Consider the following 24869-nt stretch of genomic DNA (forward strand, 5'->3'; position numbering starts at 1 on the left):
CGTTTTGGATAGTTGAGGTTATTTTTTAAAAAAATATAACAACAATAGCATCTAAAGGAAGAAGTATACACAATATACTTGGTAAATGACAGATCCATATGCTCAGCATAGCACCAGAGACTGTGGAAGCAGAAGGAGCAATGTGGTTTTGAGGGCAAGGCTAAACTTGTGGCTTTGCAGACCTTTTTTTGCCATACTTTCCATTTACAAGTGAGCAATACATGAAGAAGGCTTGAGTTAGTGGTAAATCTTAGGGATTAATTTTATGAGCTATAAATTCTTTAGCACTATTAAGAAGTAATTTATTACAATTATTGTTTTTTAAAAGCTTTTATTTTGCATTTCAGGAATCCCTTCTGTGGCCTCCAGTGACATTCACCAACTCAGCAGGAAGGTTATCCAACCATCTCAAGGTTTTCTTGTAGAAAAGGGCTGTGTTGCCCAGTGGGCAGCAGCCTTTGTCAACCAGGAAGAATGAGAAGGAATGTACCCCTTTATCAGATGGTTCTCTTTGTGGTTGCTACAATGGGATATCCCTCCAGACGCTCTGCTGTAGATTTGGATGCCACACCCCGAATGACAATTGTCTATAACGGTAAAGAGACTCTCAAGGTTTGCCTGAATTATCATGAACCACTTAGCTGGGCAATTTTGCAATGTATATGAAGAAGAGAGATCTATGTGCCCAAATGGTGATGCTTCATAGCTGCATACACCTTGGTATGCAAATCCCATTCTCTCTCCCTTTGTTATCTCCATGTTTGGATTTTGAGTGCTTATTTACATGATTGCAGCTTTCCATAGTTACTAATGTATGTGTTGACAACCTCCTCTGGTGTATATTTGCACAAGAAGGCAATTACACCAACTGTTTTGGGTAACCTATACTTGCTATGAATGGTAAAGCCCACATAATTTTACCTATTCAGATTGTTTTTCTTTGGAATTGTTTTCATGGCCAGTTATACTGAAAGTGGAGGCGGGGGGGGGGGGCCTTGTTAATCCAGAGCCTCTTGATCTAGTAAACAAATCTTAGCGTGAAGCAAGTTAGCAGAGACTCTCTCCGTAAACATGCCTTCAAATATTGCTGTGAAAGATCCCTCTATTGCACTGGTGCAGCCTGTAATGTGCAGGAAAAATTGCTTTGAACTGTGCACACATGTTAGGGGTGGATGCTCGTGGCATACAAAGGAATCTGTAGCAAAGGTTTTGCAGTCTGCTGTCTGGTATCCTTATGTAGTCTCTTATATGGGAATGGGATGAAAGTGGGCCATTTAGGAGTTGACAGGGCCAGTGCTTATCTAGTCCATACCCAAACAGAATTGGGAAAAGGCAGAGAAAACCTGTTGCAGGCGTATAAAGGGAATTTATTGAGCGGTTCTTGAGTCTTTGACAGCTTTCTGAATGTTGCAGACTGGGAATTTCTGGTAGAGCTTCTTGGAGATATTTGCCTTACGTGTGATTTAATACTCAAGTGATGAGGGCTTTGTAGTTTTGCACCTTTTCTGTCAGTTGTGCTGTCACAAAATGAAGATTGTAGGAAGCTAAGCTATTGGCTTTAAAGACTTGCAGAAGATGATGTAACCCTTTACAAAAGAGATGGAGAGGAGGATGGGAATGCTCTCTTATATAAACTTATTTCGACGTCATTTGAAAAAGTTGTTTGTGTGTAATAATCAGGGTATTACCTCTCCCTTTTTTATTTTCCATTTGATTATTTTTATTTTTATTTTTGAAAAAAAGCTGCTTCCAAATATTGCAATAATATCGCGCGCTCTCTCTCTCTTACTTTTTGTATCAGATTTGAGATGTCTCATCTCACATTCAGGTGACAAAATTGTGATTTGCTGCTAGGGTTGCCTGCAGTGTTAGAATCAGAAGTTGGCATCATTGGGCACCTGCCAAAACCCACATCCCAGCATGAGGTCCACAACTGTCCTATGGTCTTGCTCTATTTCCTCTTTGATACCGATTGAGCTGTCCTCTGTGTATGAAGAATGACAGGATCAAGGGGAAGGAGCAGTAGGTTCCATTTGCCTTCCCATCTCCTGGGTAGTGTGCAAATTGATCCCCAGGGAAGAGGACACTTGTAGTGCTGAAGAGAAAGGTCCACTCAGGGAGGGGTCTTACTGAAGGCCTCTTTCCCAAGGACCCTGCAAAACCTGGAACTGGCAGTGGATGCCTCTCTCTCTAGACCTCCATGGTATTTACAGTTGTTCAGTGCTCCAATGCAAATAGAGAGGAGATTGGAAATGACTTTGTGTTGTGCTTTAGTCTGTTACTTTATGATTGGCTAGAAGGCTGAAGATGAAAGGCAAAGATGGGTAGATGTACGTGCCATGGGTGGTTAACGTGAGGTAGAATTAAAACCATGACAAAACTGCTGATACTGTGTAGAACAAGGGATGCCAAAGTGGTGCCCTCTTGATTTTGTTGGATTACAACTCCATCAAATTTCAGCCAGCACAGACAGTGGTTAAGGATGATGGGAGTTGTAGTCCAACAACATCTGCAGGAAACCATCTTGGCTACATGATGTAGAAAGAGCACAGCTTGGTGTCATAATGATGACAGTGGCATACAGGCAATTTTCACACTGTGGTATGCTTGGAACAACAAAGGAAATAATCACTTTTGAGAGGCTTCCACCGGGCTCCTGCCCTTTCATCCCACCTTTCTTTCCTTGCCTTCCTATTATGGAAGAGGGAGAGAGGGAAAACCTGTTTTGAAAGCTGTGTGGGAGCTGCCACTGATTATTATATGCCAGATTGGCGCTGTCAGCACTGCTGTCTTTCGCCTCAACATGCATGTCTGGTTACATCAGCATCTTGGAGCAATCTCCTCTGCTCCAGTTTCCCGGGGACCCCGAGGCACTACGAACACATGATCACAAGCTTTTTTGAGAGTGCAGAAGAAGGGGGTCAAGAATTTCCTTCTGTTTGCCTTTGTTACCTTGCGCTCAAATCTCCTGTCTTGGGTAGCTTCTCAATTCTACAGCAGTATTTATCAATCACACCGCCAGAGTTGCTTAGTAAAGCTAAGGCTTTGTATAATCTGTGCTCCCTCCTTAATGGGATGGGGGTTGTGAATCAGATTTAAGGGAAGCACAAATTCATGTGCTTTGAATAAAAACGTTATGTAATTTATTCTGATTTCTGTGAATGCAAAATGTTGTTCTTAAGATTTCAGATTCTGAATGTGTGTGTGTGTGTGAGAGAGAGAGAGAGAGAGAGAGAGAGAGAGAGAAAGAAAGAAAGAAAGAAAGAAAGAGTGAGTGAGCGCGTAAGAGTAATAATATGTAGCCTAATTTGAACTATTAAATTTGTCAGCTCAGAGAGTGCTGGTTTGCAGAAACTGCTGCTTTTCAGTTGTTGGCTTGCTACCCGTGAAACATTTTTAAAAGGTTTTGACGTAAGATCCATGGGTGAATTATAACTGAATTCAGTTAGCTATTAGTCCGGGAAGACATAGTTAAACATATGACAGGGTCCAAATGGCTGAAAGTTCAAACCAGAAGAGATCTGAATATTGAAAAACATGGATTTAGTGCAGTGAACCATCAGGCAATCCTGCTAGCGAGTTCTCGATTTTCTAATGGCTTTTAGTTGGAATTGGATGCCCCTCTAAGGAGCTGCTCTGGGTGATTAACAGTCTCTTTCCCCCAAACATGCATGTTATTAACCTAGCATTGCTACACTGAAGATTTTTTAAAATTTGTTGCCCTATCTCTCCTCTGAGCTGTTAGGGTTCCTTTGACCCTTCTCAGAAGATGTGGCACTTAAGGAAACAATGAGTCCTTTTTCCTGTTAAATTTTCTAATAAAATAATTGGAGGGAGGGAGAATTAAAAAGACATTTGAAACAGAAGACACCCCCATCCCGCTTCCCAATGATACAGTTGGTGATACACAGGAAATGTAACATTAAGCATCCATTTCCCATGGTTTCCTTCCTTCCACCCTCCAGTTTCAGCCCACTGGTGTGGTAAGTTCTGTGCCTTACATATTAACCAATTTACAGTTATCACTCTTCATCAGAGATGAGCAATTGACTCTTAAAGTTGTAATGGTGTCTCTAACACGTTCCTGGCTATTGGCTATTCTTCTTTGTCATTTTTGTAACTACATGTGGCAATGGTAGTCACACAGTTGGTCATCCATCAAGTGGCTGCTTAGGATAGTTATTGTACTCTAGGCGATGACATCCATCCATCCTAGTGCTGCTTGGAAAAACTTATGCTTCTGCTGCTTAGGAACAAGAGGAGAAGCAAATGAAGGCATGAAGCTATATGGAAGGAAGGAAGCACCAGGCCACAAATAAGCTATGGAAAAGGAATCCTGGTTTCTGTATTGTTAGGAATTGTTGACCACTGCTCCAGATGCTGAGGTGCATTAGTGTAGTTTTTCAAGGAAGCACCTTCTCAAAGGACTCCACCCAGGCTGGCCATTGACTCTTCCTGGGCTGGAAGGAGTATAAAAGGGCTTCCTGTCTCAGTGGCACTTTGCTTAAATAACAAGACAACCCAAGTTCTGTTGTGATTATGTGTTCCCTTTGATCTTGACTCTTGGCTTGTTCTCTGGCTCTTGATTGTTATTAGGCTTGAGTTACTAGTTTCTCGCCCAGCCCTGACAAGATTTGCAGAATGGTACAGAAGATTTGATGAGTATCAACTGGGGGTGTTAGTGGTGGGGCTGATTTGCTCAGCTCATAGAGGAGGTGGGAACTCAGTTGTGGCTCAGGATTGAACCACCAGCTCTAGGAGCTCAGTGACCAGCATGGTGGAGTAGTGTGACTATGTTAACATTTTGCTTAGGGGTGCCGTCAATAATGGTCAAGGTATTAGAATGGGCCTTCTTACCACACTACTACCTGCTCTGATAGATTTGGGCAACTAAAATATGAACTGTGTTCTACTATTTGTAGTGTCCAGAGAGCATTTGGGATTTCTGTGGAACGAAGTGCTGTCCAAAGGAAATACTTATCAATGGAACAGCAAGGCATGTCGTGCCAGTTCTTGGATAAATGCAACTCTGAAGGTCTGTTAACATATTTCATGTGGGAGGGTGTTAGCTGATTAATGGCTTTTAAGTTCATTGTTTTTATTTAATTCAGTCTATTAGACAAATTAAATAAATAGCATAGCCTATTAAAGCAGACTACTCTCCCAAGCAGTCTTGCTTCACTTTATTTCCTCTGTTTGTGTCAGAGGAGCTAGACCTACTGAACGAGGTGCTCAGTATAAGCCATTGATCACTTCTACACATTGTCTGAATCATGTGACTGTAGATTATTGATAGCAAGGTTACTGTTGATTAACATCTTTGACTGGAAGTTGCTGCAGTTGAAATATGATTAAAAATTAAACTACAAATAAATCATTGCACCCCAATTATGGCCTATGACAAAGGTATTATTTAAGATCTTATTCTCCATTCCCTCTGAAGAAGGCACATCTCCCTTTGAATAAACAAAGTACAGAATGGGTTCTGTCTGGCAGGTAGCTAGTTAACACTGCAATAGCCCATCTCCCAACTTCCAAAAGTAGTGTGGCTGACTTTTGATTGGTTAACCACAACCATCAGTCAATCAATGTCCACCTGGGCCAGAAACTTTTAAAAAGATGACTATTGCCAAACAGTCCTTAGTCCCTCAACCTTACCATCTATCCTGCTATGTTAGATCAGAGGCTTGTTTGGAAGTAGCTACAATAGGATAGACTTTCCTTTCCTTTTAAAGTACTATTCTGTTTTTACCTTTGTCTTTCTCTGTTTTTTAATTTTAAATAAAGTTCATAAGATTTGGCTGTTGGGGGTCTTGTGAGCCAAAATGTGAAGGTTCTCTTGCATGACTGGCCTACCTTGATGGGCAATTGTGGAATGAAGTACCCTCTTCCACTGAAGTGTCCACCTTATCCCAATAATTCAAATGGGAAATGGTCATTTTGCTGTAAACTGCACCAGAGCTTTCTGGGAACAGCAGAATATAGCTACACACTTCACACAAATGTGTATAACAAGGCCGTGTGTGTGTGTGTGTGTGTGTGTGTGTGTAATGAAAAACACCCTTGGGAGGCTGGTCTTCCTCAGCCTGTTTGGTATAGGTCCAGCAATTTCAAGCCCTCATTTTAAGTGGTGTGTAGTCATACCCACTGCCTGATTTTCAGCCTTCCTTCCTTTGTGTAACTAGGGCCCCTCAGCTTCTCTGTGGATTCCCTGGTGCAGTGTGGGGGGTCTTGCAGCTGGCGTAGGAGCCATGAGTAAGAACTGGCACTCAGCCTGCAGGCTTTTCTCTGAGACTTTTCCCACAAAGCAGCGCTAATTGCATTATGGCTATCTGGCAGCCAAACTGAGAAGACCACAGTCCTTACCTTGTAGAGGTGGCATTTGGATTAGCGAGTTTAACATTTTGCAAATGTTATCTGAATGCCAAATGGAACAGGAGTAACTGAGTCTGTTTATGGAGATATTTTTTTAACATGTAGAAATAGCTAAACCTTGCCTGACACAGGCTTTATTTGTACAATCAAAATACCAACTTGGGTGCAGCTTAGTTTTTGTTGAGAACAAGTTGGTTTGATCTAAAATGCCTTGTTATGGCAGAAATGTGTACCGGTAGTTGCTGCTGCTGCTGCTGCTTTGTGATTCTGCTTGTTTATAAAGCTAGTTTGCTGGGATTGTATACCCCATCATGCATATAGCTGTCTTGAGACATCTTGATAACTTTAGTAGATTTCGGCCAACCTCTGCCCCCCCTCCCTCCTCTTTAAGGTGTTCTAGCACTCTTGTATTGAGGGAGCATTTAATATCAAAACCTTGCATATAGACCATAGCATCTAAAGCAGGGATGATTGAACTGTGGCCCTGTAGGTTACCGGTATGTTGAATTCCTACTCCCATCAGCTCCAGTCAGCATGGCCATTGGTCACGGATAATGAGAGCTGTACTTCAGCAACATTTGGAAGGCCACAGATTCTCCACTCCATTCTAAAGAATGAGATCTTGCTGGAGTTTCCCTTGATTAGAGAGTGGGCATTTCTGTAACCATAAAAACAAGGAGGTTCTCCTCTTCATTTCCCCTAGCTGAAGACTGTAGTTTTCTGTGTTCTAACACATTTTGATGGCCTGGACAACATTTTCAGTAAGCTAGCCTGATTAGGGTATTTGCATACGTTACCAATTTGCATAAAGAGCTGGATTTTGTTACTTGCAGTGTCAAGAATAACGGATGGAGCATCGAAGCATCACTTTGGAGATTTGGCTTTGGTTCTTCGATCTGCCACTCACTTCACTGTGTAAACTGTCTGCTCCGTCAGCTCTTTGCCTTTCTGTTGACACAATTCTATGTACACATATTCAGAGACAGTTCTTCTGAGTGAGGCTTACTCTCAAGTAAGTGTGTGTAGGATTGCATCTGATAATTCAGTATCTGGACACATGAGCTGAGGATTATTGGAAGTGCTCAGCACTGAAAAATATGAATGCCTCATAGCTGAGCTTCAGAGAAGCAAAGAATAGAGCTGTTCCTGAAATCAGCTCACTGCAGAACAAGTGTTGAAGTTAGCCTTGGGGTTAGCATACATTAGAAGTGGCAGAAATATAATGGGGAAGGAGTGAACTGATGTAACATAATGATGCCGTTTGTTTCTTTTTTTATATCAGTGTTGACATGGGTGTATGAGTTGATAATGCTTATTTTATTTTATTTTATTTTATTATTTTATTAAGACTCTGGACCGGTTAAGGATTGTCTTGCTCCTTATGTCCCTTCCTGAACATTCTGGTCATTGGGAGATATACTCTTGATGGTGACTCTTACTCCTCCTGTCTGCTTCACAGTTGTTAGGAGCAGGGTGTATAGCACTGTAGCACCTGCTTGGCAGAACTTTCTCCTGATTAGTATCAGGCAAGCATTTACTCCCTGGCAAAAACTTATTTTATTGAGGCAAGCATTTACAATGCCAACTTTTAAACACATGCTCAAAACTTTTTTTGTTCACTTGGACATTCCCTGAAGTGTGACAGATTACTGACCATGGCAAATACCAATGTTCAGTAGTTTGTTGTGTTTTTATATTGGATTGTATACCATTTTCTTAGGGACGTGGGTGGCGCTGTGGCTTACTGATCAGAAGGTCAGCAGTTTGAGTCCCTGCGATGGGGTGAGCTCCCGTTGCTCGGTCCCTGCTCCTGCCAACCTAGCAGTTCGAAAGCACGTCAAAGTGCAAGTAGATAAATAGGTACTGCTCCAGCAGGAAGGTAAATGGCATTTCCGTGCGCTGCTCTGGTTCGCCAGAAGCAGCTTAGTCATGTTGGCCAGATGACCTGGAAGCTGTACGCCCGTTCCCTCGGCCAATAAAGCGAGATGAACGCTGCAACCCCAGAGTTTTCCGCGACTGGACCTAACTGTCAGGGGTCCCTTTACCTTTTTATACCATTTCCTTACTTCATGTTAGCTGATATTTGCATCTGTTATCTAACTAACTAGTTTCTGATGGCCACTCCAAAGAGAAGAGAGCCCTTTTCTAAAGGACTGACTTCCAACAGGGGTGGACACTGCTATGGGTTAAATGTTTCATGTAGGGCCTTGCATTTGAATATTTGCATGTTTGAGGTCCAGCTTGATTTGTAAAAGTTTGGTGCAGTGGATGATGTGTTAGGTTTAGATGTGTGGAGGCCCAGTCTCAAATTTTTGCTTTATGGAGCACACACTGTAGCTTTCTGTGCTAATTACTTCACAATGTACCACACTTGTTGGGATTTATAAAGAATTATAAATTGCATCATGCTTGAATTTCAGTGTTGCTGAAATTCCATTGGCCACCTACGTTTTGCAACTGTGAATTCAGACATTTTCAAGTGACTTCAGTTCTCAGAAGCATTTCGATTAAAATAAAATAAAATAAATGGTCATTGTGCAGAGAGGTATTTGATGAATTCAGGTAAAAATTTCCTGAGTAGATCATGAACTTTTAAGGGCTTGATGGTGAGGGAGAGTGGCCTCATGCTGTTGTAGGATGTACATCTATATTTGTATTTTAAAAAGTTATATTTCAGTGGATTCGTTTATTGAACATTAGTATATCTACAAATCACAAAATACTATTCCAGAGTTTAATGATTTTTCTTCAAGTTGTTACCTGAAAGGGCTGTAGTACTTTTGATTTCTGACTTCTTACCTCTCATACTGCCAAAGCTTGTTGCTTCCGTTTGTTGTTGTTGTTGTTGTTGTTGTTGTTGTTTTGCTATTTTTCACTACACATCCACTGTGGCAAGAGGACTGCTCTCTTCATTTGAGTTTTTGGAAGCAATGGAGAGTTGAGCCTGTTCCCCTTCCAAGTCTGATGTGGTTTGACAGCTCCTTTGTGGGTCTTTGCCTTTCAGATCTCATAGGAGGATAAATGGCTGTAGCTGGTCACTGAATGATGAATTTTAGCAGCTGGAACTGCATCCATCCATGAAACAGACACGATGCAGACTCCCCTGAGAGCTAAAAGGAGCGATTGAAAATTAATATTGTTTGAATTGAAATCCTTAGGTCTTTCAGTTAAACTGATAATGCAGGCAGCAATTACAATCGGATCTGCTACAGCATGTCACCACAGCAGAAAGCCTTTGTTATTGTTTCACAGTGGTATTGGCAGGCATGCAATGTGTGGGGTAACACCTCTGAGTAGTGCATGTCTGTTGGTATGTGACTGGGAGGAAACCATTGGAAGACAAAATGTACCGGTACTTTACCAGAGGACTCACTGCTTGGCTCATCCAGATCTGTACACATCCATTTTCTATTCAAAACAAGCATTAAATACAATATCAAGAAAAAGGATGGCCTAAATATCAAACTGTCTTTAGCATGTGAGGTATTCACTAGAGGCGTGTGCAGAGGGGAAAGTCTTTCAGATATTTGCTATAAGAAGGAACGAGCTTGTACACATTAGGTGTCCTTGGGTGATGTATGTAACCATGCCATAGGAACAGTTTGAAAAGGTAATTGTAGAAACACGTTGGAGTGTTTGCAGTCATTCTTGTAAAGAGAAAGAGGGCTCTCGAGAAATTCTTTGTGGCAGGCAGCTCTTGCCTGGAGCTTATCTTTCTGATGGAGCTTTTAAAAGGTTCTTAAACAACCTGTTTTATGGTTTCTTAACCCAGAGTTTATCACCCTTTCCCCCCACCCTGCTACTTTGAAACTCTTGAGAGAGAGAGAGAGAGAGAGAGAGAGAGAGAGAGAGAGAGGTTTTTCTTTGAAGGACATCCTCCCATTACACAGCTTAAATGTGGTAGTTTTGCTTTTCAGTCTCCCAGAACCTGCAAATTAAGTTTCTACAGAATCAAACTGCAGCAGCAAAAGAGGGATTAGGACCATGGTGGTGCAAAGGAGAAAACAGCTCTGATTACTCAAAATAATAATTCTAATTCGTGAGGAGAGACTTACAGTGGATTTACACGTGTTGAATCGCTCTAGTTAATGACTCAACATAATCCAAATAGTGACAGGTTTCTCAAAAAAAGCAAAGAGAGAGAGAGCAGAAGATCAGCACTTCTGTGAGATTGGCAGACGTAAACTTCCACCTAGTCTCCATAACTGAGTGCCTAAGGCCAAATCACTGCAGTGCATCGTCTTATGTCTGGAAAAGTATTTTTTAAATGTGCTGAATTCAGATATGCTACTTTATAATCGGAACATCTGGATTTTTTTGATAAAGTTTCTTCTTCTTCTTCTTCTTCTTCTTCTTCTTCTTCTTCTTCTTCTTCTTCTTCTTCTTCTTCTTCTCCTTCTTCTTCTTCTTCCATGTTATAATTTATATAAAACAGAGATAACACAATGATAGGATCAGACAAAAATTAAAAGATGAAAAACAGCACATGACTCCGACCATATGTTGAAAAATCAACTTGGTTTGACATCAGCTTGTGAAAATGATCTGTGAATATGTGCCTAATTTGGCTAGGCAGCAAGGGCTCTATTCCCTGTCAGGTGGTATTTCAGTGGTAAACAACCCTGCATTGTGGTATGAGATTAAGTTCTGCTGCTGTGGATTCTAGAAACTACCTTCTACTCAGTCTCAGACAAACCAATTCTTTTATTATTGAGAGCAATGGGGATTTTGCTGCTCAAGGGAGCCGTGAATCGTAACACCAGCGATGGCAGGAAGCCTCTGAGCCTTATAAGAAGCTGTGTAAATGAAGTTCTGTGTTGTACTATTATTGATGTTTTAGATGTTTGTGTACAGTGTCATTTAATGCTTTTACAAGCTGCCCCGGGAGTGCCAATTGGCATTGAAAGCTGGAATATGCATCAGAACAAGGTAGTTGCCATAGTGCTCTCCAGATGTTGTGGTCTACAACTCCCATTGACCTCTGGCCAGCATGGCCAATGGGCAGGGATGATAGTAGCTGTAGATCACAACATTTGGAGGGCACCATGTTGTCTACCCCTACATTGGAACAAAGATGAAACAGTTTGGGGCATGCTCATCTCAAAACTGTGAAATCTTGCATATTTTACGGGATGATATATCAGTTCAGTCTATAATCGGTTTGCCTTATCTTAATAAAATCTGAGAAAACAGCCCACCACATTATCTTAGTGTGGCTGAAATTTGAGGAGGAATTTGTGGTCATAAGAATAAATTACTTAAGGGGCCTCTAAGAGAGCTAATCCACGTTGGTACTACTGAGTGGTCTGGTAAGGAGAGGCAGCTGTTAATACAATCTTGTTCCCTCTCAGTGACTTGAGTAGTGTTTGCATGAAGTATGTATCCCTGCAACCCTATATTATAAAAAACCGTGCTGCTTTAAATCTCCCCAGCATGATTACCGGGCATAGTAGCTATGGAGGCATCCTCCAAACCTAGTAAATAACGTTTCATTTTTCGACAGGAGTGATGGATGAATGCGGCATCCTTGCTGAGGATAAACTGAGAAACAGCTGTCATTGTACAGAGCATTTAGCCATTGCTTATTGTTAAAGCCTTGGCGCTTGGGAAAACTACTCTGATAAAACTCCTGGCCAAGACTGGAGCCTTCAGGACAGACAGCTGCATTGTGAGAAGTGTTTGCTGGCCTCCTCCCTGGGATTCAGGGCAGACCTTGATTTTTTTTGGTTTCTTTGTGGTCTTTTTGGAAACAGTTATGATAGCATTGTAAACAAGCCCACAAAAGTTCCTCTCCTGGTTTTTTTGTTTTGTTTTTGTAAACTGATTTGTGGTTTTTAAATAATCAAGCAGTGTATAAATTTCATGAAATAAATAAATAAAAATAGCACAGCCAGCAAGGCTGATGGAGCCTTGTTATGGTGGGTGAGTTCTGAACCATTAGTGCTGAGATGTTCCTCCTTCAGGGAGTACATTTTTTCATGCTGTTTCTAAAGAAGCGGCAACAGGAAAAATCTCTCCACAGGCCATGCTTTTCAATGCATCCCTCTTCCATTTGTCAAAGGGATGTTCCTATAAACATAAACAGTGAATGGAAGCTAAGTAGCTGGCTCAGAAGTACAGAGGGTGAATTCTGCCATAATCTTTTGTTGTTTGATCTCTGTGGGAAATAGAAGCAGGAAGAGTGGCTGACAGGCTGCTTTCTGTGTGTGTATTTATTCTGACATACCTCGATGGAGCTTCTGGTTGTGTTGTTCTATTGTCTCTCTGGTATCCTTGTATCTAGGCTGACCTAAGGCTTTGAATCCCCAGAGGCTATGGATGCACCCCGCTATGGGATGTATTTGGCACTTGCCCCTGGAGGTGCTCATGTGTGAACATGCCCATATTTATAGACAGGTTTTAATCTAGAAGAATAGCAGGTGTTGTGTACAACGTATAAGAAGTGGACTAAAACATGCTGGCAGGTTTGCAATGACATGTAGATTTTTTGTTCTAATTTTGTTTTAGCACTTCAAATAAAAACCAAAGCCAAGTGAAACTAGTGCATAAAATCCAAATTGGGGAGAACTGTCCAGCATTGTGAAGCAGTTGCTTCTGGCTCCTAAATGTTGATCTCATAAAAGGAAGGGAATTGTCTCTCTTTGGGACCTAAACATCCTCTGTCATTGTTTTTTCAAGAAAATAGAGCCACTTTCTCCCTTTTGAAAGCACCCAGTCTTTTCCCCCTGCAAAACAAACAAAAACGGTTGGTCCTGGCTGGGACTTACTCCATTGCACAATCATTTATCCTTTTATGCTGTCTTTCAAAGCAGCCTTCGTTGGACACCAAACTGTTTCCCTTGAAATGGAAGCCTCAGGAGGCTGTGCAAGCAAACAACATTCAGAGCTGCTTCGAAGTAGACACTTGGCTAATAAGGCTCTGGAATCTGGTCTGTCATCCACACTCTAGTTTCCTATTTTGTGTAGTACAAGGGGTGCTGACTGTAATTGTATTATTAGAGCATAAACTAGCCTCTAAGGATTGAGGAAATCAATGGGACATACGTACTTGGCAAATGGAGGTAAGCACAGAGGACTCCAGAGTGCATGTTCTTACAGATGCAGACTTACACTTGCTTCACTGAGCATTTTAACTTGTACAGATTCACACAATTGTCTGAAATGCCAAGTAGAAGCTGACACCCTGAGGGCTTAGTAGCACATATTTCCTGGAATTGGCAAGGGGTGGAGGAAGGCAGCACAACCCAAAGGAGACAGAGAGTGGAGCTGAAAGCAATGGAGCTGTGCAAAACAGCAAAACCAAACAACTGTACCCACCAACCCAGAGCAGAAGGGTATTCTCTGGTCAACGGTGGCTAGAACCCAGTGTGGCTAAAGACACTTCCCAGTTAAAAGGCACAATAATAATATCCAAACGCTGTTCTCTTCTACTATGTAGCACAGGAGAATTTCTATTGGTCAGGTGTTCTACACCTTTGACCTTACCCAAATATAAGGCTGATCTTATTTCACAAGGAGAGAGGCAAAGGCTGAGAAGGATAAATTGAAAAATTGGTCCAAGGTGAACTGCTGGAACATAGTGTATAGAATTGCTGCTACGTCAGAATACTTCCTCACATTAAGATGTGAGATTCCCATTTGGTGTAAGGATGGTGCTTTGAAGCTGAAGGTTGCCAACGGAGAAAGCTCTTGGCAGAGAAGGCAGATTTTTCTTTCAGTCTCTACTGTTGTGATTGTAGAAGCTGAGAGGCCACGAAACCAGTTTGACTGGAGATTGCTGTGGGTAATCACTCTTTCCTCTAATCACACAAAAATGAGGAAGTACTGGAAAGATTTGAGCTCGAAAACATGCAGTGTTGGACATGGCTCCACAGTGGAAAGTATTTAGTAGAGGGTGGTCCTGGATGTTGCTGGATTACAAGTCCCATTATCCTTGGCCATTGGCAATGTTGCCTGGGACTGATGGGAGGGCCACAGGTTCCCCATCTCTAATTTAATGGAAACTGTGCTTAATATGAACGATGCAGTGGATAGGATTGCCGTATTTCAAAAAGTGAAAATCCAGACAGTTTTTTTTGGGGGGGGGGGCAAAGTAGTTTTGCCAAAAGAGTTGTTGAACTTTTGGACACTGCCAACAGTGGTTGCCATACATTGGGAATTTCCTGGACATTTCACCGATTTCCGCCCAGGCACAGCTTCTGGCTGCAGTATTCCGGGTATGTCCTGGAAATTCCAGACATATGGCAACCCTGCAGTGGATCAGAAATGGACAATATTAAGTATTGATAATAGAATCCTATCCCGCTGGTACAGCTGGGTCATATTCACAATTCAAGCTGCACCTCTTAGTCATTGGTTCCCATATGGAATCTCTCTCACTTACCTGGATGGAGGGCAGAGGGAGTGTAGCATGGAAGGTACTTGTTGTACATGGGTAAAAGTCTGATCTGGTGCTCTGCCCACTTTTGTTTTGGGCTCCACCCATCACTGGCAGGTGGCCCCTGAATTGCTGCTCATGAGTTAGTGCAGCCTTTGGACGGAGAAAGGTTCCCCATTTCTGATCTAGACAGAACAAATTTGATAGGCGCCAGTGCTAAAAGGTTTGTGGTAAATGAGGAGTAGGGACTCCTTTTGGCCTGGAGGACCAGAACTTTATTTCTCTCCACTACATGGGCCAATGTTTGCAGGTGGGCAGGGTCACTCTTGCTGATCAGATGACTGACAGGTAGGCAGGACCACACATCTCTCAGAGTTAATCCATTGAGTGGGGAGAGGGGGGTTCATCTAGTTGGGGTTCAGTCCTGCTCTCTGCAGGGCTCTATACCCAATGTGACTTACATGTAACAGGATCCCACTCACAACTCTGGCTATGTATCTAAAAAACTCAGTTTCTATTTCAGAAGGGTATTGATGGGCTTATTTAAATTTCAAGAAAGCCTTCAAGCTGTTTTCTTTGAGCCAGTTCCACTGTCACATTTTGGCTTTACCAATAAGCTTCAGAAACTCATCCCATGTGTGCAGGCATGTAAAAAAATATTCTGCCCAAGTGACACAGCATGAGCTGAGGTTGGATATGTGGATAGTTCTAATACATAGGATTATTTACCAGCAACTTGTGCATGTGCACAAATCTAACAAATATTTTGCATTAATTAATGTACCTATAGGATTCATGTGGGTGCTAATATTGCATCAAACCTGGCTTTAGCTTCAGCATCTCACTTCCATAAGTGATAGATTTTGTTCAAACAGTTAAATCAAGGACCAAGTCTCTGTTCTACTGTACTAGAGAAAGCAGCTCTCTTAACCTCCTTTCAAGTCCTGGGATTGTTCTCTTAAAAGCTTCCTTTTCCAACAGCACTGCATCATCCTCAGTAATTTCTGATTCACTTTGTTCTTGTTTCCCAGTATGGCAGGAGCTTTTACCTTGCCCTGCAGCCATTTTCCTCCTTTGCTGTAGGCAGAGGGCAGAGCATTTTGCTCTTTTGCAAGTTTTAACTGAGCCTCAGAGAGAAGGTACAGTACTCTCTCTCTCTCTCAATCTCTCTCTCTCTCTCTCTCTCTCTCTCTCTCTCTCTGTGTGTGTGTGTGTGTCTGTGCCCGTGTCTTTCCATCCATCCCTGTGTTTCCAGAGCATCTGATTTCTTGGATCAGACAGATAATACCAAAAGATTTTCATTGATCAAATAGTTACACTATGGTGCTAAATACTTTGTGTGGAAGTTAAATCTGTTTGGAGTTTACTCCCACATCAGAATTTTGGCTTCTCAGAGTTAATGTGTTAAGGTTCTACCCTAGCACTGAACCTGAAACAAATAACCTTTCATATTTATTCCACACATGTGCGAAGTTGCCTTATGAAGTAGTAGTTCATTTTTCCTGTTTACGCTTGAGAAAACCAAGTTGGGCCTGCTCAAGGTTATTTGCAAATGGATAGCTAGACTGGGATTTCACTTCTGCTCCAGGCTGAAAGCTTTATGCACCAAGACATCTTTTTAATAGCAAAGAACTGTTTCTCATGGTCCTTATGCACATATGAGGACAGGTAGCACTTGTTCTCCTGTTATTTACACATTATCTGTTGCATGTTACTTGTTATCTGTACAGAGGCGTACCTAGGCTCCCCTCCTCTCCATTTGCCCCTTGGGAAGAAAATGTATTAGCACCTCTGAAGCCAGGAGAGACCATGAACCAGAAACTCAAAAAACTTTATTCTTGTTGCCTTTTGTGCTCTTCCAATGACTTCCTCTGCAGCGATCGGGATCAGGTCTGCTCTGCTCCACCTCTCCTCCTCCTCCTCCTCCTGCATTGGTCCGCCCGTCTGTCTGCTTGCCTGCCTCCCTGGCTCACTGCTTTCCCTTCTGGTTTCTTCCTTCCTTCCTTTTTCCTCCTCCTGCAACTCATGCCCGCTCTCTCCCTCTTTCTTCCCTCTGAGCCCTGCTGGGTGCTTCACTCAGACTTCTAACAGCACCACCAGTTGACTGGGGAGGGGGCCTTGCAGCACCCATGCTGGCAACCAGATTCCTCTGCCAAGGTGCCCAGAAAAGCCTGCACACCTCACCTGGCTGCCCAGAACAGCAGAGGAGCGTCGGGGAGTGTGCAAGCAGGTGGGAGGTCTCCTAACCGCTCTAAGCCAGAGTGGAGAGGTGTGATTTTTGCATCCCTCTGGGTCTGTGCCCTTGGTGGTGGTCAACCTATCAAACCCTTAGGCATGCCCCTGTATCTGTATGCATGCAGAAGAGACCTCAGCCCTATTTGAGTTGAAGCCGTTCTCAAATTGGCAAGAGTGACATCATTTGAACAGCAGAATACAGAGGTTGGGGGCAGGGTGGTAGCCTTTTTCATAGCAGTGGAGGTGTTGTGCTTACCTGTCATACTTTCATTTGTAAATCCACAAAATTCACAGTTTCCCTTCTCAACGTCTCTTGCCTATACACATTTATTTTTACTGACAACTGCACTGCTCTCATGCTTTGGTGTTGTTTTGTTACACACTGTTGCATTCTTTCAGTCTACAGCTGCTAGCAGCCATCTTCCCCTGCCCCCAATATCTCACCCAGAACCAAGGAGGTGGATGAGAGCCTTTTGTTTAGAGGGCTACTCCCACTACCGGTCTGGCTTATTCCATGCCACTTCCATTCCATCTTGGACAGCAGAATAAAGTAAGCTTGCATTCAGGGCATGGGAAAGAGAGATTCTATGGTAGGCAAGACTCCCCTTTGTGTTTTGATGCCAGTACTGAGAACAGAGCTCTCTGCTCATAAATTTTACCAGCATTTTGTCTGTTTAAGGAGATCTCATCCGCTTGACATTTGGATTAGTTTCACCCTTCCCTATCCTCATGCTGATGAATAGGTTAGCTGTGCAGTGTGGAATAAACATTGATTAGGATAAGTTCAGCTGAATTACGGATTCAACCAGCCACTTCTCATACTTTGCTGCTTCTGCTTGTCCTTTCTTACAGAGGAGGTTGGTTCAACTGGAGCTCTGCACATGTCCAGAATTGTGTGTATGGTTTTGCTTTGATCTAGTAATGAGAGAATACCATGTGATCGTCACAGGAAGCCCCTATTGTGTGAGGCTGAGCTGGTATAAACTGGAGGTACATACACCCACGGGGAGGAAGTTACACTGTGACCCAATTAATTCCAAAATCCAGTCCAATAGCAAATACATCTAATGCCTTTTTTGCATTTCCTTAGAAGTCCCATTTCAGCAAGGATGAGAGCACCTTGCCATAAATATCTGTACTGGCAGAGATATCCCTATGTCTCCTATGTTTCAACCTTTGGCACAACACCAAATTAACTGAACTTGGGATTCACCATGAAGTCTCCACCAATGTCCATTGTTATGTAATGTCATTTACGTCTGATCCTGGACCCTTTGTAAAAAAAAAAAAAAAGAGCCCTTTCATAATCAGGGCAAAGCTATGGGATCAGTTTTTCCTAAAACTGGGTACATAAAAAAATTCCCCAGTTTGTTCAGCTTTTGGGGAGATGCTTCAGGGGACAGGAAAATCACCACTTTTCATGTGACCCTTTGCCTTTCCTCATTCTTTCTCTCGCTTTAAAATAAAGCTGGATCTTTTAAGAGTGCTTCTGTAGTGACATTTCAGAAAGACACATAGCTCTTCTGCTGTTTATAAATAATTTCATATTAGCAATTTAAATCTTTATTCATTCATAAATATTACAGTTGCAGCAACAGTGTGGCTGTTGCTGGTTCTCTGTAGCAAAGATACTAGTATGCAAAATCCCACAAACTGATCAAGGTTATCAAAGCAAATGCAATTATCTCTGTGTACATGTGTAGTGTTATTCATAATGCCTCTAGGCATGTATATTCTGTACAGATTTTCTGATGCCCATACAAATGTTGCCTGTCAAATGCTCATTGTGGGGCAGATCCCCTGACATTAAGGTGTGAACTCTAATCGGCACTGACCCCATGCAGTCTGTGCGGTTTTCTGTTCTCCCTAGAAGTGGGAGATTATTTTCCTAGAAAACCCTGCTATTCTTGTGAGGGGGTCCTTTATGTACATTCACAGTCCTTCAAAGAATATTAACAACCTGAGTGTCTTGCAGAGGCCTGGAACTGATGATCCGGAGCTACAGATTTGATCAGTTCAGGCAACCTTGGAAAGGAGAACTGTGTGAAATGACTGAGAAACAGGCTGGAAAGGGCATCCAGCAGAACGCTTCCCACTTGCAAAGCGATTTGAGTGTCACCTTTCCTCATGGCAGCACAGGTGGCTGCGGGGGGGGGGGATATCACATTCTCCCTAAAAGCTGCAGCTAACTCTCTCTCAGAGGTTGAGAGGCTGTGGCTCCCCCCACTGAGGCTCACCCTGCAGTTCTGCATTTTGGCACAGCAATGACACTTCAAAGGCAGGTACCTGCCATCTGTCACCGATCTGATCCCCCTCAAGGTAGGGCTGCCGCAGCACCAAGAAGGTGACTCCAACGTTTAAGCTTTGCTCAGGGAATTTATTTGCTCTACGTAGGCAGGTTTAGTCATTAAGGCTTATAACTCTGCAAACACCTTACAATTTGAAGTGATTGGTCTGTCTTGTGCCTCATTGATGTACAATGTCACTGCCATTGTTCATGCACATCAACAGAGCTGGTGTTTTCATAAGTTGTATACCATTTGAATAAAATGATTGTTTGCATAAAGTTCCAAGATGAGCTCAGAGTGTTCCAAATCTCCCCCCCCCCCAAAACCAGCTACCTTTTTGAAAAATTGCCCATTCCTTTGATGGGACAAACTAGAGACATGTCAATACATCTCAAGCTCCATTTTTCTTTTTGCAAAATCATCTTTTTCCAAGAAGAGATGAAGTATTTATTAATATACTTTCTATGACAGTTTAGGTTATGCCTGCACTTGCTGTATAGTTGAGGTCATTGCTTGCTGTGTATATGATTCATGTCAAGCTGGTCAGGTCCACGTTGCACACACATTCATCCCTTAGAATCATAGAGTTGGAAGAGACCACAAGGGCCATCCAGTCCAACCCCCTTCATCTGCTGAGTTTTACCTGTAATAAGGGAAAAGGTGTCAGTGTATGGTCTATGATGCAGCACTAAGGATACATATCAATCAGGATCTGTGGTCCTCCAAATGTTATTGGATTCCACCTCCCATCAGCCGCAGCCAGCATAATCTGTGATCATGGATGATGGAAGATATAGTTCAACAACATCTACAGGACCATAGGTTCTGCAGTCCTGATCTATACGGTTTAAATAAATTACAGGCGCGGGCTACCTTCTGAGGCATTGTGTGTGTCAGTGAAATCGTGTATATTTGAAACACAATTGAGAAAGCCTACAAACACCCAGCCCCTTTTTTGTGAATTTTCAGGTAATTTCTGGATTTGGCATGATGTGGGTGTGCACATTCACGCACATATTGAACTCATAAATGGGGGGTTGTCTGTATGGTCTTTAAAACTGGAGGGGTGTATTTTTTGTTATGCTATATATTTTTGTGCTTTTATATTATAAACTGTCCTATTATTCATCAGATGAATGGCAATATAGAAAACAAACAAACAAACAAACAAATCTTGCCCCTGAACACTTCCCATGCTGATAACAATAAGTGTTCAAAGCTGCTGTATCTGATGAACTATGGTCATGTTTTCCTTTTCCAACATCCCTGTTTTTTATTTGTGAAATGCTATGGGAGTGTACAATTGTACAAATCTGTACAAAAGCCAGAGTCACACCAACACTACTAAAACACTGGTGCAATCTTATCTATTGTGAATTCCTTTTGTTGTAAACACCAGACTCCTCAGATAAGAGTGGGTCAGCTGCAGTTACATGGCCTTGAACTGCTTTAGGATTACATGGCAGAAACATCACACAGTTTGAATAATTGGGAGCACTGTTGCATTTCAGTCTACACCGGGGGTGGCAAACCTATTGCTGGACTACAGCTCCCATCATTCCTGCTTATGGGCCATGCCGACCGGGGCTGTTAGGAGTTGAGATCTAACAACATTTGGAGGGTCAGTGAGCTCCACCCCTGGAATGGGATGGAATAACATGGCAAAACAAAAACATACAAAACACCACATTTCAATACTGTACTATAAATATAAAAAGATTGCTTAAACCACATGCTGCATTCAATAGAAAAAGTAAGAAGGGAGTGTCACAGGTTCACCTTAGTCCTAGAAGCACTCCTCTCATAATGTTGCTCACAGTCCCTCTCCTGCAGCAGCTTCTGATAAGGCTTCAAAAGCCAAAGGGTGGGGTGGGTTCAAGTTAGAGGTTCCAGATAATAGTTGCAGACACAGATTGACAAAGTTTGCTGACTAACAGAAGAAACTAGAATATAGTATATAGAATGCAAATGCAAATATTGCAGTGGTATCTATTACAATTTGCTATTTTTCGCTCCAATACTCACCCTCTCCTCCTGTTGCTTTCAGTTTCCAGCATATACTAAGGATTCTTTCTACCAATGCTGAAATAGTTCAGCAAAATGTATTGGAGCGGGGTGGGGGCATGCGCTTTGTTAACATATTGGCAAATAGAAGAATGATGCTAAGAAGTGGAGCTCAAAAGCCCATGCTTTGCATCAAGATGACTTTTTGGAAGACATTGTTTTCTCCTGTTGAGCTCCCTTCCCTCCCAGGTTATGAATCAGGTCACACAAAAAGTAAAGTTTGTGTAATAAACCAACCAATATCAAAGGGCCAGTTCACATGTGTACATATGTCATTTGATGATGAAGCTATGTGAATGAGCCATCCCAGATAGTACTTCAATATGGAAGTTTTCAAAGGGAATCAGTTCACATACTTGGTTGCAAGTCATCAAGTGATAGAAAAGAATTAAATTATGTCTATGCAGATGTGAACCAGCAAATAAGATTCTTTGGCTCCATGTTGCTGCATGTTAATTGGGTTTCATTTTTTTTTTTAAAAAAATCTCAATTTCTGTCACTTTCTTCTCGCAGATCTTGCATTCTAACAGCATTGTCATTGTCACGCTCCTCTGACCCCCCTCAGATTTTTACTACACACGCATCATAAACAACAATAAACACAATTTTCCAGCTGCACCTCTCCAGCTGAGCTGAATTTTGAGTGGTATTATTCCTATTTTGACATGGTACCTTCTAACCTCCAAACAGCTGTGACTTCTTTTTACAGCAGCCTAGTCAGTAATCAGGAGCAAACACTGGTATTTTGCAAGGGATAGAAAACACTGATAAACCAGAAGTGCCTTTCACCTCCTTCTGCCACAGGCATTTAAATGATCATGAGTGGGGAGGGGAAATGATGGTTGTGAAAGCGGGAGGGCTCAGGACTCGCTGCCTGACCTCAAACTGTCTCCAGCCTGCCATCCCTGCTCAGAACTGGCCTTCTGGTGACTCAGCCTGAGCAGTCCTAGGTAAGGGATATAAATAGCCCTTACTATCAAGGCAGCTGTCTGCCTCAGGCATTTGTGTCCCAATCAAGATTGTTGGTTTGTCCCTGACTTCCCTCAAGGGACTGTGGTTTGGAAAGCAAGTCTTACCTCCCTTAGCTCAGTGTGATTGTGTGGAAGAAGACATGACTGGATATAGCTGTATGGAAACATTTTCTTACATGTTACGAGGCAAAGTATATAACACTATTTGCTCACAGTTTCTGCTTGCATCCACACAAGACATTTACAGCTCATGGCTTCCTCCAAAGACTCCCAGAGAACTGTAATGCAGGGTGCAGGGGGCTGGAGCTCTGTGAGGTGTAAACTACAATTCCCAAAATGCTTTGGGGGAAGCCATGTGCTGTGAATGTATGGTGTGGATGTGCCCCTTTCTCATTTTCACTTAATAGCAGGCTATATATGAAGGGTTGGAACACAATATTGATCAGTTTTCAGTAGGAGTTTAGGCACTTGTCCGAAAGGGGTGCTTTTGCTATGAAAACGTGGTGCTCTAATAACAACCGGAGGAAATTCAATTGGTTTTTCACTGCAGCTTGGACGAGGCTAGGGTTAAATTCCTCTGGGCGTATTACGGTTTGCCTCGGTATATTTATATATGGCTTTCTGCTTCTTTCAGTGCTCCCATAGGGAATGAGGACTCGCATTCTCAAGCAGTCAGATACTGATTCAGTTTATCCACCTTCCCTTTCATTCACTCGCCCACACACGTCGGCTCCTGAAAACATGCATTTCCATGGTATACTTGAATTTCCCCTTGAAAAATATGGGCTTTGTAAGTTGGAAGAAATCTTCCATAATCAGTTTTCACTGTTCCACAGAGCATAACGTCTGACTGCATTTCTTCTGCATGCCCTGTTCAAACTCTTGATTGATATCCACAATAGAAGAGTTTGGGACATGAGGTAGCCAGAGAGAGAGAGACGAAAAACCAGAACAGGTCATGGTGTGCAAGCATTAAGGCTGAAGTCCAGGGTTGTGTGTGTGTGTGTGTGTGTGTGTGTGTGTGTGTTTGCGCCCCGCCCCGCCATATAGGCAGCTGGATCTGGGAAGCAGGCGCTGTCACCCGGGTTCGCAGCCCTCTCTCTCCTCCCAGCCGAGGCCTCGTCTCCCTCTTCCAGCAGATACCGAAACAGAGCCAGAGAACTTCAGGGCTGGGGGGCAGATTTGGCACGGGCGTAGGCATCTCCTGACTGCAACCCCCAGTCCTTCCCAATTCATTCAAAAGTGCCAGATCTTTTTGCGCTTCCCAATTAAAGAAAAAGCAGATTGCCTTTTTTTGCATACCGTTGCCAAGATAGGTGCTTCTTCTCTCTGCTGCTAGCGCCTCTGGTTGCCGTTGGGTGAAGGCGGTTTGTCCTTTTAATGACTGATGTTTTAATGTCTTTTTAATCTCCTGTTGGAAGCCGCCCAGAGTGGTTGGGGAAACTCAGCCAGATGGGCGGGGTATAAGTAATAAATTATTTATTATTATTATTATTATTATTATTATTATTATTATTATTATTATTATTATTATGTGTGTGTCTCAAACCAGGGCTTCCAGCTTACCTCCTGCTCCCCATTGCTCAATTCCTTTAATGAGCCTGACAGACTCTGGAGTTAAGGGCTGCAGCACTAATCTGGACATCCAGTCAGCTGACTCTATGGGTCAGTCTCAGATCACTAGGCCTTTTAATACCCTAGCCTCAGAACTAGCTCCTAAGTTTAAGACACTTGACTCTAGTGTAAAGACTCAGCCTTACCTGGACTATATAGTTGCCTCTTTGGTAGGGTTGTCACCATATGTCAACAACGTTTCTGTCCGGATTTTCACTTTTTGAAATATGGCAACCCTATCTTTGGTTCTTGTTTGCTGCTCTGAACCTTGGTTCTTGCCTGCTTTAGACTACACTTGGGGTATTTGGGTGGACAGCCAGCTCCCGGGATCCCAAAACATGACAGCTTGATGCCTGTGCTTTCTGGGGTCTAAACTAAGGGACCAGATAGTGTTGACTAAGACATCTAGGCTGCAATGTTGTGCATACTTACCTGGAATTAAATCCTACAGAACTCAGTCGGACTTAACTACTGTGTAGATAGGCACAGGATTGGGCTGCTATTTTGTGCGTTGCTTTGGCTCAGGGCCGTCTTAAGTATATCCAGTGCCGTGGTGCAAACATCCCCCCCCCCCCGTTTCCCAGAGCTGCCAACCTTTTTACAGCAGCTAGAGGGCGGCTCCTCCGGTGGGGAAGAGGTGGAGGCTCCTGGCGCCCATGCCGCGGTGGCCATGGCAGGTGGAGGCTCTGGTGTGGAGAGCCAGTGTGGTGTGAGAGCCAGTGTGGTGTAGTGGTTAAGAGCGGTAGACTCATAATCTGGTGAACTGGGTTCGCATCTCGGCTCCTCCACATGCAGCTGCTGGGTGACCTTGGGCTAGTCACACTTCTTTGAAGTCTCTCAGCCTCACTCACCTCACAGAGTGTTTGTTGTGGGGGAGGAAGGGAAAGGAGAATGTTAGCTACTTTGAGTGATAAAGCGGGATATCAAATCCGAACTCCTCCTCCT

General features: G+C 42.8%; 1 protein-coding gene across 1 annotated transcript in view; it reads left to right on the forward strand.

The window, feature by feature from the left end:
- The first annotated feature begins 347 nt into the window (after window positions 1-347).
- Window positions 348-24869, forward strand: part of SEMA4G (semaphorin 4G) — a 52717-nt gene continuing 28195 nt past the window's right edge. Inside the window, exon 1 of the mRNA XM_033149806.1 lies at window positions 348-595. Coding sequence (XP_033005697.1) covers window positions 475-595 — 121 coding nt within the window. The 5' untranslated portion in view covers window positions 348-474. The remainder of the gene's footprint in view (window positions 596-24869) is intronic.

The sequence above is a fragment of the Lacerta agilis genome, chromosome 5 (genome assembly GCF_009819535.1).
Source record: "Lacerta agilis isolate rLacAgi1 chromosome 5, rLacAgi1.pri, whole genome shotgun sequence".
NCBI classification, from domain to species: Eukaryota; Metazoa; Chordata; class Lepidosauria; order Squamata; family Lacertidae; genus Lacerta; species Lacerta agilis.